Genomic DNA, 20425 nt, shown 5'->3' on the forward strand with positions numbered 1-20425 from the left:
GGCCCAATATGGCTGTTCTTATGTTCTTAACTTACTATACACCAAGTGCTATCAGGTGTACTAAGGGCTTGATCCAGTACTCACTTATATAAATTAAAAACTCCCATTGTCTTAAATGAACATTGGATCTGACTCTAAGCAAGCAAACTGAAAAAATAAAAAACAAGGGAAACAATTTTTTGTACTAACTTCTTACAGTAATCCCTGGGCAACTCATTACTATCCTACAAAGCACGGAGAAAATGTCCCAAAAGGTATTGCACCAGAAAGCACTGCAGGTCACACTAGGATACCTACATACAGGGCCGGCTCCAGACACCAGCGCGCCAAGCGCGCGCGCTTGGGGCAGCATTTTGCCGGGAGGGCGGCAGGCGGCTCCGGCGGACCTCCCGCAGGCATGCCTGCGGAGGGTCCGCTGGCTCCCGGAGCTCCAGTGGACCAGCGGACCCTCCGCAGGCATTTCTGCGGGAGGTCCACCGGAGCCACGGGACCAGCGGACCCTCCGCAGGCACGTCTGCAAGAGGTCCCCCGGAACCGCAGGACCGGCGACCGCCAGAGCGTGCCCTGCGGCGCGCCGTCCTGCTTGGGGCGGCGGAATTCCTAGAGCCGTCCCTGCCTACATAAGGTGCACTGCACTTTTCATTGACACAAGCACTCCTTGTGATTATGCACAGTACTGATGCAAGTAGCCAAGCATGCACGCGTCTGACAGATACACAAATTGCAGCCGCTGTACACTGATGTAACTTGTGTTGACTGAACTTTGTTGTGTAAACATGGCCACAGTAATCATGTTACTTGAAACTACAGTAGGTACACCATTTTGGGACAGAAATATAATTTGTAACTGACATTGTCTCTTGAAGTATTTGTTTATCTGTCATTAATATTTAACTATTTGTTTACCTAAGGATCTAAGGTAATCTGTCAAACCATTGGAGTCTGTCTTTAAATTATCATTTTACAATGGAGTACTCTTAGGTTTTGAGTACTCCTTCATAATCCTAAACCACCACTTCTCTCTCCCACACATACACAGGCATGTTTTTAAACAAAGCAGAACGTAACTTGCCTCTTTTGAGATGGCATTACTTGTTTCCTTTGACAGAAAGAAACCTGAAACAAATGTCAGACCATACCCAGTCACCAGCAGTGAGAATACAAAGAAACCTAATAGGTTGTTTAGAAGCAGCAAAGAATCCTGTGGCACCTTATAGACTAACAGATGTTTTGCAGCATGAGCTTTCGTGGGTGAATACCCACTTCTTCGGATGCAAGCAGTGGAAAAAAAAAATAGGTTGTTGTTTTTCTGCATATTAAAGGTAATAGTTCTAAGGATCACTGAGAGGAAGTTTCCTGTTGCAATATTTATATAGTAAACATTACAACACAAGTTCATGAGAAAATCAGCGCAAATGAAAAGCAAAACAAACTACAAAGTACAAGCAATATGGGGAGAGAAGTGACTTTCCACAAACACCAGATTTAGGATATTTAATTCTGAGAATTCAGAGGACTCTCTTTGTGGTTTGTGGCTGGGAAAAACTGCTGTTTCTTGCTGATGTGTCAGAAAAGGTGACTAACTGAGAACACAGGACTTGACTTTATTGCTAAAAAATTTAGCAATTAAAAGGTAACTGTTGTTGAAAAATATCATAGGAGAAATAAACAAGCATATCCAACCCTCAGGTTAAACACATCATAGGAAGATACTTTAATGCATGTTATAAATAGACTAATCATATAATTAGTAGTTGTGTCAATAAATTAATCAATGATGCCCAACCTAGCAATCTTGGCATTTCCACTGGTTTTGTTTTCCTTTGCTATATTGTCAGCTCTTAATATTATTCTACATGCTACTGTCACGCCATCCGAGATACTATATACTATTATGTCTTTTGGATTAGTCAAAACTGACATCCTGATTGCTCACAGTCATTCATTATTAATTATTATTATCCTTCCGTATTACATCATGGAGATTTTTTTAAACAAATGTCCTTCACAACATACAAGATCTTTATGCATAACAAAAGAAAAACTACTGTTTAAAATGTATCTCCATGAGTCACCAATAAATCCTGACAATGAACGACTCTGCGGGTTTGGATACTCAGGAGTTTTGTTAAACCCTCTGCAGAATTCCTGGATTTTGGGTACTTAAATGCACTCATTCTCCTTTGACTTTCCTTTAAATGCTTGCAGTGCCTAAGAGTGCTGTCTTCTGGAGCACACTGTGTTTTTGAGCTGCTCATTCATACCCTTAAGGATCATCCACTCCAAGTTCTCCAATAATCACTTTTGTTCTAGTTTTCCATAATCTTTTCACTTTGGGCCAGAGTTCTTCATACTTCTTATCTTGTCTTCTTGTTTCTTTTTTATGTTTCTGTCTGCTGGTATGACAGTATCAATGAACACATGTGACTCAAGAACTCTTTAATGCTTACTGGCAAGGGGTTTACAGCAATATCCTGATCCTGGTCCATACATTCTGGTTCACCAAAGAATGTCACATGAGGTCTCAAATGAAAGAGGGTCACATGGTCATTAATATTGTTGTGAAAGCTATGCACAGATGCTATGTAAGGAGTTATGTATATATAATGAAAATATGTTCTTAGAGTTTGTGTCAAGGTCTGAGTCACCAGCAGAGGAGACAAAGCAGGTTTTCTGTCACATAAGAGATGTTTATTCACCTGTCTCTCTGTGGGGACGTAAATTGAGCAGTGTATACTACAACAATGGCTACACATTTACATAAAAAGTCAACAAAGAGATGTGAAGTCAACAGGAAAGGAGCACACAGAAAAAATAAGCCTCAGGTGATTATCTTATCTCTGAGTACAGACAATGAACTTTAGGAGTACAAGTAGAAGGCAAAGACAACACCCCCTTATCCTATAATGAGGAAGTAAACAGACAGTGCATTTACATTTCTGAAAGCGGGATCTCAGCCAGCAGTAGCTGAAACACTGTAGAGGACTTTGGGGATAAACTTCTTTAGACAGGAGGTTAACTTGCTAGTTAAGTTTAGTCTGTGATTTTGTTTCCAGTATTCTTACTCACTATCACATTAATCTTGAATTTTGGATAATAAACTTATTCTTGTTTCCGCTATAAATATATCTAAGTGCTGTGATATTAAGCAAGATGCTGATTCTGAGCTGAATCATACAAGGCTGTATGTATCCTGTTCCTTTGGGGATAGCAGACCTGGTATTTCTGTGAGCATACAGTAGATAAGGGGCAGAACAGAAGAGGGAATGCTTCAAATGCACTCAGGAACTGGGGTGCACCGAATGTTAGCCTTCAAGGAAAAATAAGGGCTGGCACAGCCCAGAGGAGAGTACTTGAGTGGCTAACAGGCTGGTTGTGTCAGGGAGCTGACACCCAATTAATCACAAGCAGGACTCCCTCATGCTGGAGGAAGTGGGGTAACAAGGTGACTCAGAGTCCTACTCCTGGGTACCCCGAGAACGATCACAACATAGTCTTGTTTTGTCTTCTTTCCTACAGCAATTATGTCTGACCTGTTTGCCTACACCAATTGGTCTGGGACAATTGTGGCCGCTGTGTATCCTGTATCATTGCTTCTACCAATATATTTGTATGTGGATCAACACCACTGAGCTTCCTTTTCAGGCTTTCAATCTGCATTAGTATAAATTCTCCTCTTTGGAATAAAGCTCTTAGTTATCTGGCAAGTCCATGCTCGGTAATTTCTTTCTCCGTGTGTTGTTATGTCCCTCCTTCCAATGCTGAAGCATTCATTTCCTCCAGCCTCTCCAGGTTTTGCCAAAATCCAATACTGGATCACTTGTGAATTTCCACTGCGAGTCCATTTCACTCTTTTATTAACAATGATCTCTGATTTTCTTGGATTGTTTGGAGAGTTGCATGATATCATCCCAGGGTTGTCCGCCCCAGGGCTGGCTCCAGGCACCAGCGAAGGAAGCAGGTGCTTGGGGCCGCCAATGGAAAGAGGTGGCACGTCCGGGTCTTCGGCCGCAATCCGGTGGCGGGTCCCTCAGTCCCTCTCTTCCTCTTAGAGACGCTGCTTTTTTTTTTTTGCTTCGCTGCTTGGGGTGGCAAAAAAGCCGGAACCGGCCCTAGTCCGCCCCCCCACAATACACCCTCACGGGTGAGGAGCGTCCAGTCCAGCTAAGCTCTTCTGTGGCCCCATTTACTACCCCTCTTACACCATTCATAATAATATATCAATTTGCCTGTATCCTTCATATTTGGTTGAGTTGGCAGGTTATACCCCGCTGGATGCCAAACCAGTATTTCTAGGCCTTGGAGGTTTATTATTCATTACTATTATTATGACTGGAGCAGCAAAGGAGGGGGGGCGGGAAACCAACCTGCCGGCCAGCTGGAGCAGCAAAGGGGCAGGGGGAACCAACCTGCCGCCCAGCTGGAGCAGCAAAGGTGTGGGGGGGAATTCCAGGAAACCTGCCGGCCAGTCGGAGCGACAAAGGAGGGGGGGCGTGAAACAAACCTGCCGGCCGGAGCAGTGAAGTGGAGGAGGCATGAAACAAACCTGTCTGCTGGCCAGCCGGAACAACGAAGGGAAGAAAAAACAAATAAACCAAAAAGAAATATACCTGCGGGGCGGCGGGAGCACAGGTGCAGGGGGACTCCCAGCCCTGCAGACCCCGGGCAGCGGTGTGCACATCCCAGCTAGCGGGGGGTGGGGGGGAGAAGCGGGTGGCCAGGGCTTCCTTAAGCAGGGTGCTCGCCATGCTGCCCCTCCCGCCGCGCTGCCTGCTGGGAGGGCTCCTCCCCGCTCCGGTGGGCAGGCAGGGAAGGACACGGCTGCTGTGCCGGGCTTGCTGCAGACCTGGCTCCGCTACCAGCAGCTCCCCTCCTCCGCGCCGCCGCCCCCTACAGGGTGGCAGGAGCAGCAAACAAAAGAAAAAAACCTGCAGGGGCAGCAGAAGCAGCGAAGCGCAAAAAAAAAAAGGTTTGGACGGAATGCCGCCCCTTGGAATCTGTCGCCCCAAGCACCAGCTTGCTCGGCTGGTGCCTGGAGCCGGCCCTGTTCACAGGTCAATCTACAATCCATGCTCTGCTGAATGTTATTGAAAAACAGCTAGTGAGATAAAAGGAAGTTAGTGTTTACAGACTTTGCAGCCACTTTTGACTCAGTACATCAGTCAGCACTGTAGATAATGCTACATCAGTATGGGGTGCCTGAGGATTTAGTGTGTCAAACTGCACCACAGTGCATTTATCTGTGTGAGGGTCAACGGTTGTATTACAGACTGGTTTTCAGTAGAATCAGGAGGACACCAGGGATGCATTCTTTCAACTGTATTATTTAATATTCTAATAGTCTATCTGATGACAAAGCTGACTGAGGCCAAATTAGGAGTTTTGAAATGTAAAGATGAATCTTTAAAGCATTGTTTCTCCCTGGGGCTACGCAGAGGTCTTCCAGAGGGTTCATCAACTCATCTAGTTGCCTAGTTTTACAACAGGCTACATACAAAGCACTAGTGAAGGCAACACAAACTAAAATTTCATACAAACAATGACTTGTTTATACTGCTCTATATACTAAACACTCAAGTATCAGAGGGGTAGCCGTGTTAGTCTGGTTCTGGTTCTGTAGAAGCAGCAAAGAATCCTGTGGCACCTTATAGACTAACAGACGTTTTGCAGCATGAGCTTTCGTGGGTGAATACCCACTTCTTCGGATGCAAGCAGTGCAATACCCACTGCTTGCATCCGAAGAAGTGGGTATTCACCCACGAAAGCTCATGCTGCAAAACGTCTGTTAGTCTATAAGGTGCCACAGGATTCTTTGCTGATACTAAACACTGAAATGTAAGTACAATATTTATATTCCAATTGATTTATTTTATGATTATATAGTAAAAATGAAAAAGTCAGCCATTTTTCAGTACTAGTGGCTATGACACTTGTATTTTTATGTCTGAGTTTGTAAACAAGTAGTTTTTAAGTGAGGTGAAACTGGGGCTACACAAGACAAATCCTGAATGTCTGGAAAGGTTGAAAGCCACTGATCTAGAGGGAGCAGCATGGGGTAGCTTAAGAGAAGGGGAATTTTGAAGGAACAGTATGGGGGCAGTATAGACAGGGTAGCAGCGGGGCAATGTGGGGATGTTTATCCCAGAGACACGCTGTCCCTCCTCTCCAGGGCCGCCCAGAGGATTCCGGGGGCCCGGGGTCTTAGGTGGCGGGGGGCCCTTCCGTTCCGGGACCCGCTGCCGAAGTGCCCCGAAGACCTGCGGTGGGCCCCCCCGCCGCCGAATTACTGCCGAAGCCGGACCCGCCGCCGAAGTGCAGCCCGGTCTTCGGCGGTAATTCGGCGGAGGGGGGCCCCCGCTGCGGGTCTTCGGGGCACTTTGGCGGCGGGTCCCGGAAGGGAAGGGCCCCCCGCCGCCGAATTACCGCCGAAGACCGAGCTGAACTCGGCGGAGGGTCCCACTCTGTCTTTGGCGGTAATTCGCCAGTGGGGGGTCCTTCCGCTCCGGGGCGGAAGGACCCCCCACCGCCGGCGAAGACTGGGAGCGAAGAAGCTCCTGCGCCCGGCCCTGCAAGAGTTTTCCGGGCCCCCCGGAGCGAGTGAGGGACCCCGCTCCAGGGCCCCCGAAAAACTCTGGTGGGGGCCCCTGTGGGGCTCGGGGCCTGGGGCAAATTGCTCCTCTTGCCCCCCCCCCCCCACTCCCTCCCTCTGGGCGGCCCTGCTCCTCTCCACGCAGTCTGAGAGTCACTTTCCGCACGGAAAAGCGAATCGCTGAGAGAGGATTGCGTTTGACCCTCGCGAGGCACCATCGGCGGCTGGGACGGGAGAAAAACTACAAGTCCCGGCCTGCAATGCGCCCGTGAGCGTTGAGATAGTAGTAGAGCGTTGCAGGCTCTACTACGGGTGCCGAGGGAGGGTTAAGCCAAAGCGCTCAGAAGGCGGGAAGCAGTCGCGTAGCGATTGTCTCACTTCCTGCTAACGGCGCCTGGGCCCCGGAGCAACATGCCCAAGTGAGTGAGCCTGGGCCGGGGCCCCCGCGGGGTGGTGGGGAGGTGCCTGGGGACTCCCCCCCCCCCGCTCAGTCACCCCCCCCCGGGCCTTCAGAGTCTGCTGCTGCCCCGACTCCGGGAGCTGCGGGGGCCCCCTGGGGGAGCAGGGAGGTGAGGGCTGGGCCCGGAGCGGCGAGAGACGGGGAGGGGCTGTGGCCGTTGAGGGGGGCATTGGCTTAGTGATGGGGGACGGGGGGGTGTCTCTGGGGTAGGGGGCAGCGAGGGAGTGGGGAGGAGGGTAGAACTGTACAAAGCAAACTAGTTACAGCCCCAGTCCTGAAAAAGGAGGCCCGCGACACCAGTGGAATTCTGCGTGCTGGAAGGGCATAACGAGTGGGGTCACGCAGGGGTCAGGTCTGGGTCCAGTTCTGTTCAATATCTTCATCAGTGATGTAGAGAATGGTATAGAGAGTACACTTCTTAAGTTTGTGGATGATACCAAGCTGGGAGGGGGTGCACGTGCTTTGGAGGGTAGGATTAAAATTCAAAATGATCTGGACAAACTGGAGAAATAGTCTGATGTAAATAGGATGAAATTCAGTAAGAACAAATGCGAAGTACTCCACTTAGGAAGGAACAATCAGTTGGACACATACAAAATGGGAAATGACTGCATAGGAAGAAGTACTGTGGAAAGGGATCTGGGGGTCATAGTGGACCATAAGCTAAATATGAGTCAACAGAGTAACCCTGCAAAAAAAGCGAACGTAATTTTGGGAAGCATTAGCACGAGTGGTGTAAGCAAGACACGAGAAGTAATGCGTTCTCTCTACTCTGTGCTGATTAGGCCTCAGCTGGAGCGTTGTGTCCAGTTCTGGGTGCCACATTTCAGGAAATATGTGGACAAATTGGAGACAGTCCAGAGAAGAGCAAAAAAAAAAAAAAAAAAAGAGAGAAAAAAAGAAAAAGATTAAAGGTCTAGAAAACATGACCTGTGAGGGAAGATTGAAAAAATTGGGTTTGCTTATTCTGGAAAAGAGAAGACTGAGAGGGGACATGATAACCATTTTCAAGTACATGAAAGGTTGTTACAAGGAGGAGGGAGAAGAATTGTTAACCTCTGAGGATAAGACAAGAAGCAATGGGCTTAAATTGTAGCAAGGGAGGTTTAGGTTGGACATAAGGAAAAACTTCCTAACTGTCAGGTTGGTTAAGCACTGAAACAAATTGCCTAGGGAGATTGTGGAATCTCCATCATTGGAGATTTTTCAGGGCAGTTTAGACAAACACCTGTCAGGAATGGTCTAGATATTATTTAGTCCTGCCGTGAGTGCAGGGGACTGGACTAGATGACCTCTCGAGGTCCCTTCAAGTCCTATGATTCTATGAGCAGAAGGGTCTGCCCATACAGGTCTCCTTGTCAGATTGGGGCCCCAATGAATTTTTTAGATTTGAGACAGAAAAATATTGGGGTTAAGTGAAGATAAAACTAAAAGGTTCAGGTTTTTTCCTGTCAAAGTAAATGACTATTGATTGACTTCTAGAAATAACAGGTTCTAACTGAAAATGTATATTTTTAATCTTGTACAGATCTTAAATATTGGACATAAGTAATAATTCCCCCAGCTTCTAAAACAGTTTGTTTTCTTTTCTCCAGGTTTTATTGTGACTATTGTGACACATACCTCACCCATGACTCTGTAAGTACCAAACTCTTTGTATTCATACTTTTCGAGTATCCAGTTAGAGGTCAATTTTTGCTTTGAAAAGATAGTACTGGGTACATTGTTACATAAATATATATTACTTTAGGGATAATATATCTGAGAGATTTTCTTAAACATAACATTGTAGCTTGGAGAGGAGAGACACCATTATCCTTGAGACTGAATGGTACAGTTTTAGCAGGTTTGATTATTTAAAAGGAAGAATACCTGTGAAAAGAAGAGGGGTCTGGCCCAACGTGAAGTGGTGTGACAGTATTGATTTGGGGACAGCTATTACCCTCTCAAATGTCTGTCAGCATTCATCCAACAGTAACATAAAAAAGTTTGAACATTTATCGTTCCCTCTCAGAAACAATAGATTTAATCTAAATTCTATTTTGGAACTGGATGATAAGTCAAACATCTTTCCTTCTATTAAAATGAAGATACCAGGTTTGAAAAGAACATTTCCTTACCAAAATGAAACCTCCTCAAAATATTAAATTGTAAATTTTATGTAAGATCTGTTTCTCCATATAAGCTGTACCTCTCATATGATGTTTCATGGGTCCTTATAGATTTGCTAGTATCATGCAAGTTAATATATCCAGTTGGTGTCACAATGAGCATATTGGGGACAACTACATTTGTTCACATCAATGGGAAACAAACTTATAAAAAATTAAACTAGATGTAGAGATCTGTAGCTTCCAAACACAGATATTGGACTGTATCGGTCATTTGACTGTATATGCCAATGGTTCTCAACCAGGGGTACACAGAGGTCTTCCATGGGTACATCAACTCTTCTAGATATTTGTCACATTTAACAATAATAAAAGCACTAGTGACGTCAGTACAAACTAAAATTAAATGCAGACAATGACTTGTTTATGCTGCTTTATATACTATACCGAGGTGGCCAAACTTACTGACCCTCCGAGCCACATATGACAATCTTCAGAAGTTCGAGAGCTGGGGCGCACTTGCTGGGGCTTCGGGCTTCAGTCATACTCCTGCTGAAGCTTCAGGCCCAGATAGTGTGCTGTGACACCTTTTTGTATTTTTATGTCTGATTTTTGTAAGCATGTGACTTTTAAGTTAGGTGAAATTTGTGGGTACACAAGACAAATCAGACTCCTGAAAGGGGTACAGTAGTCTGGAAAGGTTGAGAACCACTGGTGTATGCCACTCAACCTATGTGTGTGTTTCTTGACTGCAAGTTGTGGTGGTTTTATATAAACTTGAAATAAATCTTTGGCTCATGTGTGCTTAGTGCATGGACAACAACATCTCTTCATTTTGCAGCCATCTGTGAGAAAGACTCACTGCAGTGGTCGGAAACACAAAGAGAATGTGAAAGATTACTATCAGAAATGGATGGAAGAACAAGCTCAGAGCCTGATTGATAAAACAAGTAAGAAAAATCACCCCATGATCTAGATCATTTCACTTAAAAGGTTCCCTCCTACCTCTTTCCTGTTGCATTGGATAGATATAAATTATAATATTGAAGGTCCTGACCTGTGGGTCTGAACAGGAAAGTAATATAGAACCTTGTTATTGATGGGGTTTCACATGAGGGGTGGCCGCATTAGTAGGCCCTTAGTTTAAGGGTCATCTTCAGCTCAGGTTTTTACGCATGACTCTCCACCTACGTCATTGGAGATCCCTTTTGAAAGCTAATGGCCTATTATCCTAAATTACCAAGTCCCAACCCCTTATTGTGAAACAGCTTCCTATATCAGCGACTTCTAATAGTCCTTTTGCTGCAGATCTGAAGGACATCTTTTGAGCTCCGTATTGTGGGAGAGCCAAGACACTGTTCCCTTTCTCTAGGGCTTGGTCTATGCTACCAACTTAAGTCAGTATAACTACATAGCTTAGCGGTGTGGAAAATCCACACCCCTGAGCGACATAGCACTGTCTACACCAGTGTTAGGTCAATGCAACTATGTTGATGGGAGGGCTTCTTCCATCAACATAGCTACTGCTTCTCGAGGAGGTGGAGTACCTATGCTGACCGAAGAAGCTCTCCCGTAGGTAGCATTTTCACTAATCACTACCGCGGTGCAGCTGTGCCACTGCAGAACTGTAAGCCCTGGTCTACACTACGAGTTTAGGTCAAATTTAGTAGCATTAGATCAATTTAACCCTGCACCCATCCACACAACGAAGCCATTTTTGTCAACTCAAAGGGCTCTTAAAATCGATTTCTGTACTCCTCCCTGACGAGGGGATTAGCACTGAAATCGAAATTGCCGGGTCAAATTTGGGGTAGTGTGGATGCAATTCGATGGTATTGGTTTCCAGGAGCTATCCCAGAGTGCTCCATTGTGACCACTCTGGACAGCACTTTGAACTCAGATGCACTAGCCAGGTACACAGGAAAAGCCCTGGGAACTTTTGAGTTTCATTTCCTGTTTGGCCAGCGTGGCGAACTCAGCAGCACAGATGACCATGCAGTCCCCCAAGAATGTTTCTACGCTCCCCCTATCATCTCGTCCCTGAGGTTATCGCAGATTAGAAGGCGAAAAAAACGCACTCGCGATGATGTATTTTCCGAGCTCATGCAGTCCTTCCGCACTGATAGGGCACAGCATAATGCATGGAGGCATTCAGTGGCAGAGGCCAGGAAAGAATTGCTGTGTTTGCTTAATGGCAAAAGTACCATGCCTGGCTAGCGATCCTGCCCAAGCCAGGTCGCTGTGTCACATGCACTCCCCGCTGTGTCAGCCTCGGGCGGGGTTATGACCGCTTTGTAAGCAGGAAGGCCATAGATATAGACATTGCATTAGGTAGCTTCTGTAGCTAGAGAAAACATTCCTGTGCATTCAGCAAAGTCTGTGGCAAAAAGAGAGACGCCCCTAGTGTAGTGGTTATCGTGTTCACCTAACACACAAAAGCCCCTTAGTGTAGTGGTGATCACATTCACCTAACACACGAAACATCTCCGGTTCGAAACTGGGCAGAAACAGGTCACTGTTCCTTTTTCTGACTAACCTCCTGCATTTTTAGTCTTAGAATAGACCACTCTGTGAAATTTTACTTGGAATTATATCAATTATGAGTTAAATAATATGGAAGCTCTCTCTAAGTTATAGTCCCGGGTTCCTTACCCTTTCAGCTGCTCTGATAAATTAACATTTTTGTTAGGGGCGGGGGAAAGTTTTCATGAAGCCTTTTATAGAGACTAAATGCTATCTAGGACTCTGAAATAATCTTAATGTGGCCCATAGAGTGCAAACCTTTGTTCTGGATTTGTCATTCCACAAGTTGAACTGCTCCTTACTACTGTCCAGGCTTCATGAGCCATGGGAGCAAGGGGCAGGCCGGGGTAGGTGCTATCGCGTGGTAATGCCAGCTGGGAGAGCAGCTTGAGGCAGAAGCCTCCAGCTCGCATGATATTCCAGGCAGGACTCAATCTCCATGAGATGAAACTTAAAGAAGAGAATGACCTGGAGTCACTCCCATTTGGTGCTCTAAGAGGAGGAGCCATGTCTGTCCAGGCACCCTTGATCGACCTCACTAAGGTCTGCCAGCTGAGCGGGACCCCAGCTGGCAGGAGCCGGCAGACGGAGCCCCAGACTGGCAGCGGGCTGAGCCGCTCAGCCTGCTGCTGGTCTGGGGCTCCGTCCATCGGCCCCGCTCAGCCCACTGCCTGCCTGGAGTTCCGATCATCCAGGCAGGCAGCGGGCTGAGTGGGTCTGGCGGATGTCCCAGAAAAAAGATGCGAAACGATTGTCTGCTGTTGCTTTCATGGAAGGAGGGAGGGAGTGGGGCCTGATGATATGTACTCAAAACCACCTGCGATAAAGTTTTTGCCCCATCAGGCATTGGGAGCTTAACCCAGAATTCCAATGGGCAGCGGAGACTGCGGGAACTGTGGGATAGCTACCCACAGTGCACCGCTCTGTAAGTCGATGCTAGCCGGGGTAGTGAGGACGCACTCCGCCAACTTAATGCGCTTAGTGTGGACATACGCAATAGCCTGTATAAAATGGAATTCTAAAAAATTGACTTATATAAAATCGACCTAATTTCGTAGTGTAGACATATCCTAAGTGTGCACAAGCCCTAGGATAGAAGGGATTTATTTGGTTCATCTTTCATATGGATTTGATTGTTCCCCATGATTGTTGCCTTTCTAAGGACTTAATCCTGCAAGTTGCCTAGCACCCTCTACTCCCATTAATTGCAACAGGAGTTAATGGTTTTGAGCATTTTATGCAGTTAGTGGTTAGCTTGTGCTCTTAAATATGAGGGTTTATATTCCTGTGTTTTGTCCTATCTAATGTAACTGTAAAAGTTTACTTATGTAACTGTCGAATCTGGCTTTTGAAACATACTGGTCTCTTGGCCTCATTTATATATTAAATGGCAATGAATTCCACGGGCTAATTGTGTATTGAGGATTAAAAAAAAAAGTGTTTCCTTTTATTACTTTTAAATATGTTGCCATTGATGGTCCCTTTTGTTTTTGTATTTTGGGAGTAAATAAAAGTGCTAAATTTCACTTCTCAATGCCATTAATAATTTTGCTACTTCTGTTATGTTCCTCTCGTTTGTCTCTGCTCTAAACAATCTGTCTCTTCAGTCTTCTCTCATATGGAAGTGTATCTATGCCTTTCATTGCCTGTTTCTGAACAATCTCTTTCAGCTATATCCATTTTGAGATAAGGTCACTAGAACTGAACACAGTATTCCAAATGGGTGTTTATAATTGATTTTAAGAGGCATAATACTGTCAGTATTTTCTGTTCCATTCTTTATATCCTTTGTAGCCCTTTGTCTGATATTTTTGACCATCGCTGCACATTGGCCAGAGGTGTTCATGTAGTTATCTGCAGTGATATGCCCGTGTCTTTTCCCTGACCATTTGAAGTTAATTTAGAAGCCAACAGTGTGTATGAGTAGTTGATGTTTTCTTTCCTGTTAATTACTTTACATTTGTCAGCATTGAATTTCACGTGCTATCCCACTTCTCATTCAATTAACTATGTGAAGTTCCTCACAGTCTGCTCTAGTTTTCGTTAACTTAGATAATTGGTATTTATAAATCTTTTTAGGAAAGCAAAAGACATACAGTGTGTACTTCCACCTCAGTAGAAGCAGTATTCAGGTTGGGACATGTTGAAGAGTCCAGCCAGTACTGCAGCTTTCAGGAGGCTCTGACCATGTGTGATTTCAGCATGATGTAAATAATTATATTTTGGGAAAGAGTCGAGGCGGGGGAGAAACTCGCATTGTCAAATGCTATAGTAGATCTGTTGACAAATTAATCACTGTCTCCCCTTATTTCCTAATGTAGCGGCTGCATTTCAACAAGGCAAAATTCCACCTACTCCTTTTTCTGCTCCACCTCCTGCGGGAGCCATGATCCCCCCTCCTCCCAATATGCGTAAGTTTGAATATTGAGTTCTTGCGTTGTGACTAACATGCCAGCAGTATACCTATTTGTTGGCTACTGCTCGCTTTCTCCAATAGGACTTTGCTGGAACTGTCCTCTGATTTAAAATATTACGAAGTAATTTGTGAACTCAGAATGTTCCCTGAGCTTGATAATGAAAATGTAAAGCAGTTCTTTGTGAGTCCTCCAATAGCTTTGAATAATCTTGAGGTTTTTTAGCAATTTCATTCTAACATTTTGCATAGTGGTGTTAAATGAAATAGGCTGTAAAATAACTGTTCCTTCATTTGCTTGCTAGATTTTTTTTTACTGTATCTCTAATGAAGCCACTCACACCACTCATATTCTTGAAGTAGAAGAGAAACTATTTAAAATGCTCTGCATTCCATTTGGGAAATGGCTCCTTGTTAGCTAAAGATCTTATCTCTGTTGCAGGACAGATAGGTCATTTTTATTAGATGTGCAGCAGCAGGTGATTGACTAATTTCTTGGCTGCTGAAAAGTGAACTAAAATTGAAAAGCGATGTTTGTATATTATCATAAGAGAATGTATAAGACACAAACTGAAGATCTGTAGAAGTTTACAAGTTTTTATAAACTAGGATTCCACATCACTTTTGCATCTGCTAGCAAGACATACATTCATTTAGATGTGTGTGAGATCAGTTTTTATACATGTTCTTTCAGCTGGTCCTCCAAGACCAGGTATGATGCCAGCTCCCCATATGGGTGGACCTCCAATGATGCCAATGATGGGCCCACCTCCTCCAGGAATGATGCCAGTTGGTCCTGGTAAGTCCCAGCCTACAGAAACATGTAGTTTCTAGTTCATTTTATTTTTTTATAATTGAGTAATGCACATTTAGATTAGCAGGGTGATTGAGATGTTTCCAGTTGGCTGTGAATCAAGATATTAACAAACAAGTGAAGGTCTGTAAATGATACTCAATGGAAAATATTCTCTCTAAGCAGTTGGAGTACCTGAGTGTTAAATTTATTGATACACACAAGCTTGTGGCCACTTAACTTCAGGATGAAATCTAATCAGCTCTTGTATGCTAAGCAGTTGAGCTAGGTCAGTAGTTGAATGGGGAAACGGCCAAAGTCTTCAGGTTGTGGTAGTGTTTCAGTAGGTGATCCTTTGCGCTCAGAGTCTGTACTGATCCACTGGCCTCTGCGTGGTGTTAGAGAATGCTGTCTTTCAGATGAGTGGTAAAACTGATGTCCTTAGCTTTTGGTTATTAAAGTGGCATTAGTGACAAGAATACACCTCTACCCCGATATAACGCTGTCCTCGGGAGCCAAAAAATCTTACCGTGTTATAGATGAAACTGCGTTATATCGAACTTGCTTTGATCCGCCAGAGCGCGCAGCCCCACTCCCCTGGAGCGCTGCTTTACCACGTTATATCCAAATTCGTGTTATATCGGGTTGCTCTATTTCGGGGTAGAGGTGTATCTGATAATCCTTGTGTTGAGGTCAAATTTTGGCTGATAATTTCATTATCTCCATAATTTTCCCTGCAGTAAAATTTGGATACAGTTTGCCTGGTACCCCATATCCTATTTGTTCCAGATCTTTAAACTATTTTAAACAGTATTGTTAATAGGATTGTCAAAACAATTAAAAAAATTAATCACCAGATTAAAAAAAATTAATCGAGATTAATCGCAGTTTCAATCACACTGTTAAACAATAATAGAACACCAATTTAAATTTATAATATATTTAAATATTTTTCTGTTTTCAAATTTATTGAATTCAGTTACAACACATACAGAGTGTAGAGTTCTCACTTTATATTATTATTTTTATTACAGATATTTGCACTGTAAAAATTAAACAAAGCAGTGCAATTTACAAGTCAAAGCATGAAGGTGCATACAAATGTTTAGCATATCTGGCACCTAAATACTTTGCAGTGCTGGCTACAACAGTGTCATGTGAATGCCTGTTCTCACTTTCAGGTGACATTGTAAATAAGTAGCTGCAGCATTATCTCCCGTAAATGTAAACAAACTTGTTTTTCCTTAGCATTTGTCTGAAGAAGAATTAGGACTGAGTGGACTTGTAGGCTCTAAAGTTTTACATGGTTTTATCTTTGAATGCAATTAATGTAAAAAAAATTCTACATTGGTAAGTTGCACTTTCATGATAAAGAGATTGCACTACAATACTTGTATTTTTTTAATGCACCTCATACTATTTTTTCTTTAGTGCAAATATTTGTAATAAAAATAACAATATAAAGTGAGCCCTGTACACTTTGTTGTGTTGTAATTGAAATCAGTGTATTTGAAAATGTAGAAAAACATCCAAAAATATTTATAACTAATTTAAATTTGTATTCTATTACTGCTTGCCAGTGTGATTAAAACTGCAATTAATCATGATTAATTTTTTTACTTGAGTTACTTTGTTTTGGGTTAATCACTTGATTTAACTGCAATTAATTGACAGTCCTAATTGTTAACTTAATATACTAAATTTGTGTAGTGTTAAATTGCATGCACTGTTAAGTAGTGTCTGTACCAGGGTAGATATATTTTAGTGATAAGTAGAGATTGCAGTGTATTATGTGAAGTTTTGTAGAATTTGAAATCTTTTGGGGTGTTGCCAAGGAATGTAATCCCAGAAATATTAAGTGTTTTACAAGAATTATTAAAGAAATTGGTAAAGGAAAAATCAAAAGGATATTATGTTCCATCCCTGTACTGATGATATTGGCACAGGAAGGCTTGTTGTCATACAGCATGTCTGGGGTTCAGTGAGTATTTCTACAGTAGGATCCAAGGAATAAAGCTACACATCAGCAGTGGTGCAGTGTCCTTTATGATGCTCTTCTCAGTAGTAGAGAAGCAGCTCTCAATAAGGGGCATAAAGAGTGGACTTTACATCTCAGACTAACCGGCATTGTCCTTGTGAGAGGTGTAAATGGCCAGTCTTCTGAGAACACTTGAATAATTGATTCAACATGATCTAGTGCAGGCGTGGGCAAACTTTTTGGGCCGAGGACCACATCTGGTTGGGGAAATTGTATGCAGGGCAGTGGGTTGGGGTACAGGGTGTGGGAGGGGGTGCAGTGTGCAGGAAGGGACTAAGGGCAAGGGATTGGGGCAGAGGAAGGGTGCGAGGTGTATGGGGGGCTGAGGGCAGGGACTTGGGGTGCAGGAGGGGTGTGTGGTGCAGGCAGGGGGCTTAGGGCAGGGAGTTGGGGGTCAGGGTGCAGGAGGGGTTCAGGCTCCGGGGTGGCAGCGGCATACACCAGGGCCAGGGCAGGCTCCCTGCATGCCTGCCCTATCCCTGGCCCCAAGCCGCTCCAGGAAGCGCTGCGGCCTGGGGTGGAGGAGGGGGGATGTCAGAGGGCTCCGCATGTGCTGCCCTTGCCCCACCTCCAGGTACCTCCCCCGAAGCTCCATTGGCCGTGGTTCCCTGTTCCCAGCCAATGGGAGCTGTGGGGGGCGGTGCCTGGAGGCAAGGAGCCGGGGTTTGCAGGGACGTTGGGCCGGCCGCTGCTGAGAGCAGCGTGGGGCCCATGGTGCCATGGGGGCAATCCTGCAGGCCGGATCCAAAGCCCTGAGGGGTTGGATCCAACCCATGGGCCGTAGTTTGTCCATCCCTGATCTAGTGTTTGTAATGATTCAAGCTTTCCTTTTTGATAATGCTGTCAGGCAAAGAGACAAGAAGTATGTTATTTGGCCATTCTATAGCACATTCCATCAGAGGATCTCAAAGCACTTTCTAAACATTAATTTCCTGACCTTTCTGTGACGTAATTATGTTATAGTTTATCCACCTATAAGATAATGATTATGTCAAAATTAGAAACATAACCCTGGCTCCTAGTCCTATAATCACTAAACTCTCTCTCAGGAAGACTTATTCCCTGTATCCAGAAGACTTGCAGATCAATCGTTTTATTCTTTCTAAACTTAGTCACTCCGCTGAGAAATATCTATATTCTAAGTTCAAGCTCTTTCAAACTGTTTTGTACTGATGCCTAATCGGCCTATTCTGATGCTTTCTATTTTTCTGCCTTGTTGTAGCTCCAGGGATGAGGCCGCCCATGGGAGGACACATGCCAATGATGCCAGGGCCTCCAATGATGAGACCTCCCTCCAGGCCAATGATGGTGCCAACGAGGCCAGGGATGACCCGTCCAGAAAGATAGAAATAGAAGTGGAGCTACACTTTCCTTTGTTTCTGTTTTATGTTCTTCTTCACCAGAACATCATGGTGCTGCATCTCCAGGATTTTATATCAAAACGGTGTGATGACAAGACCTGCTGCCCCTTCAAACTGCAGAAGGTCTGATCTAGGGAGCACTGGGCTGATGCATTGTAACTGTTTTTTGCACCATTTGCTTTTGAAATGTAACAATAAAATGTTGATGCTGGTTTAGATACAGAGAATTGGATGTGCTTTCCTATGTGTGTGTGTTGCGGTCTCCAGTAGAATGAGAAACCTGATATGTGGATCCCCCCCACTAACCCCATTTCATCTATAGCCTTGTGATACATTTGTCTTTTGTGCTTTCTTCTCTGAGATTTCCATTGCAACATCCCTCTATCCCTTTTTGATAATTTTTTCCCCCTGTTCTGATACACTGTGATGTGTTCCCCGCAGTATGAAACACTTTTATAAAACTATAAATGCAGGCTTATTTTTAATAAAAAATACAATGTCTGAAAGGACTGCAGTGGTATCCCTGCAACATTCAATAAAACCCTGGGCTGCTGCCAAATATGATGTATTTCATAATGTGCTGGCCCTTCCTCAGAGAAACTGTAGCAATTCTCTGCTATAGCCCCAGGGACACATTGCTCTAGTGTTATTTATTGCAGTAAAGTAACTCTCGTGTGTAGGGGAATACTTGCCTTTGCTTGTGCTGTACCTATAATGTAAATAGACAGTATTTAAGTCATCAGTGCTGTCAGACTAGCAACTGTTATCAACTTTAGTTTCACTTTTCAGATTTAAAAAAAAGTTGCACCAGGCCCGGGGCCACTTAGCTGTAATAATGGGGTCTTGTTTTTGGAAGTGCCATGCTTTATTGGAGATCCACATCTGCATTGCACTAAGACAATTTCACACCACATACAAGCAGAGTAGCTCTGTATATTTTGGCTCTAATATTGGGTAGAAAATTATTTCTATGTTCAGTGTCTCCTGGATTGTACTTGCTGTGTCTAATCAGGTGGTGGTGGGAGTTACTTTTTGTAGAATGTAAATATTTGGTCAGCCAAGTTACTTATTTGAAATGCTGTGGTGGTGGTTTGTTACTTAAGGGGCAAGGCAGTATAAGGGTTTGTGGGATGCTATAGTCATAGCCATAGTCCTTTGCTCAAACAGGTACAAGCGTAGTGGCTATCACTGCTGGGTGTATTGTGTAGCTGAGAAAAGGAGTCAGTTTTTAAACACTGAGCTGCTTGTTCCAAGAGTAGGGTTGAAATGTTGAAATTTTGAGAATCAAAGCTATCTAAAAATCACTCTTGGGATGTTTTGAGAAACACAAGGTCCTTAGCACTGAATTTGCACATGAAGTATCCGCAGGGCTTTGTGGGGTGTTAAGTATTATTGGTGTTCAATTGTTAATCATTCTATAGCACTTCTTATCCTGAAGGATCTATCTTAGGCAACGTATGTAGCTGTTTCTCAAGTTTAAGGCCAGAAGGCACCACTAGTTCATAGTCTGACCTGTATGTCACAGGCCATTACTTTGCACCCAGTTTTGAACCCAATAACTTGTGTTCTTTATTTGGCTAAAGCGGATTTTCATAAAGCTATCCAGTCTTGATTTGATGACACCAAGAAATGGAGAATCCACCACTTGCCTCGGTAGGTTGTTCAATGCTTAATCACGATTACTGTTTAAAAAAAATTGTCTAATTTGAATTTGTCTGGCTTCAGCTTCCAGATAGTGGTTCTTGTTATGTCTTTCTCCGTTAGATTAAAGAGCCTTTTAGTATCTGCTATTTTCTCCCTGTGAAAGTACTTGCATGCTCTAATCAAGTCACCTTTCAATCTTTTTAATAAGTTAAATGGACTGAGCTGTTTAAGTCTCTCACTGTAAGACATTTTCTTTAGCCCCCAAATAATGTTTGTAGCTCTCTTCTTCACCGTCTCCAGTTTTTCAGCATCTGTTTTAAAAAATGTGGACACCAGAACCGGAGGCATTATTCCAGTATTGGTCTTTCAGTGGTGTGTACAGAGGTAAAATCACCTCCTTACTCATATTTGATATTCCCCAATTGATACATCTGAGGAAGGCTTTAGCCCTTCTTGGCACAGCATTGCACTGAGAGCTTGTGCTGAGTTACTT

General features: G+C 44.0%; 1 protein-coding gene across 1 annotated transcript; it reads left to right on the forward strand.

Annotated features, from left to right (window-relative positions):
* The first annotated feature begins 6853 nt into the window (after positions 1 to 6853).
* On the forward strand, positions 6854 to 18515 carry SNRPC (small nuclear ribonucleoprotein polypeptide C). The gene is made up of 6 exons (XM_039537410.1): positions 6854 to 7008; positions 8645 to 8687; positions 10002 to 10110; positions 14005 to 14094; positions 14791 to 14895; positions 18150 to 18515. Exons 1-6 carry the CDS (start codon positions 7001 to 7003, stop codon positions 18272 to 18274), a joined length of 480 nt encoding a protein of 159 aa, XP_039393344.1. The 5' UTR covers positions 6854 to 7000; the 3' UTR covers positions 18275 to 18515.
* The last annotated feature ends 1910 nt before the right edge of the window (positions 18516 to 20425 follow it).

The sequence above is a fragment of the Mauremys reevesii genome, linkage group 4 (genome assembly GCF_016161935.1).
Source record: "Mauremys reevesii isolate NIE-2019 linkage group 4, ASM1616193v1, whole genome shotgun sequence".
NCBI classification, from domain to species: Eukaryota; Metazoa; Chordata; order Testudines; family Geoemydidae; genus Mauremys; species Mauremys reevesii.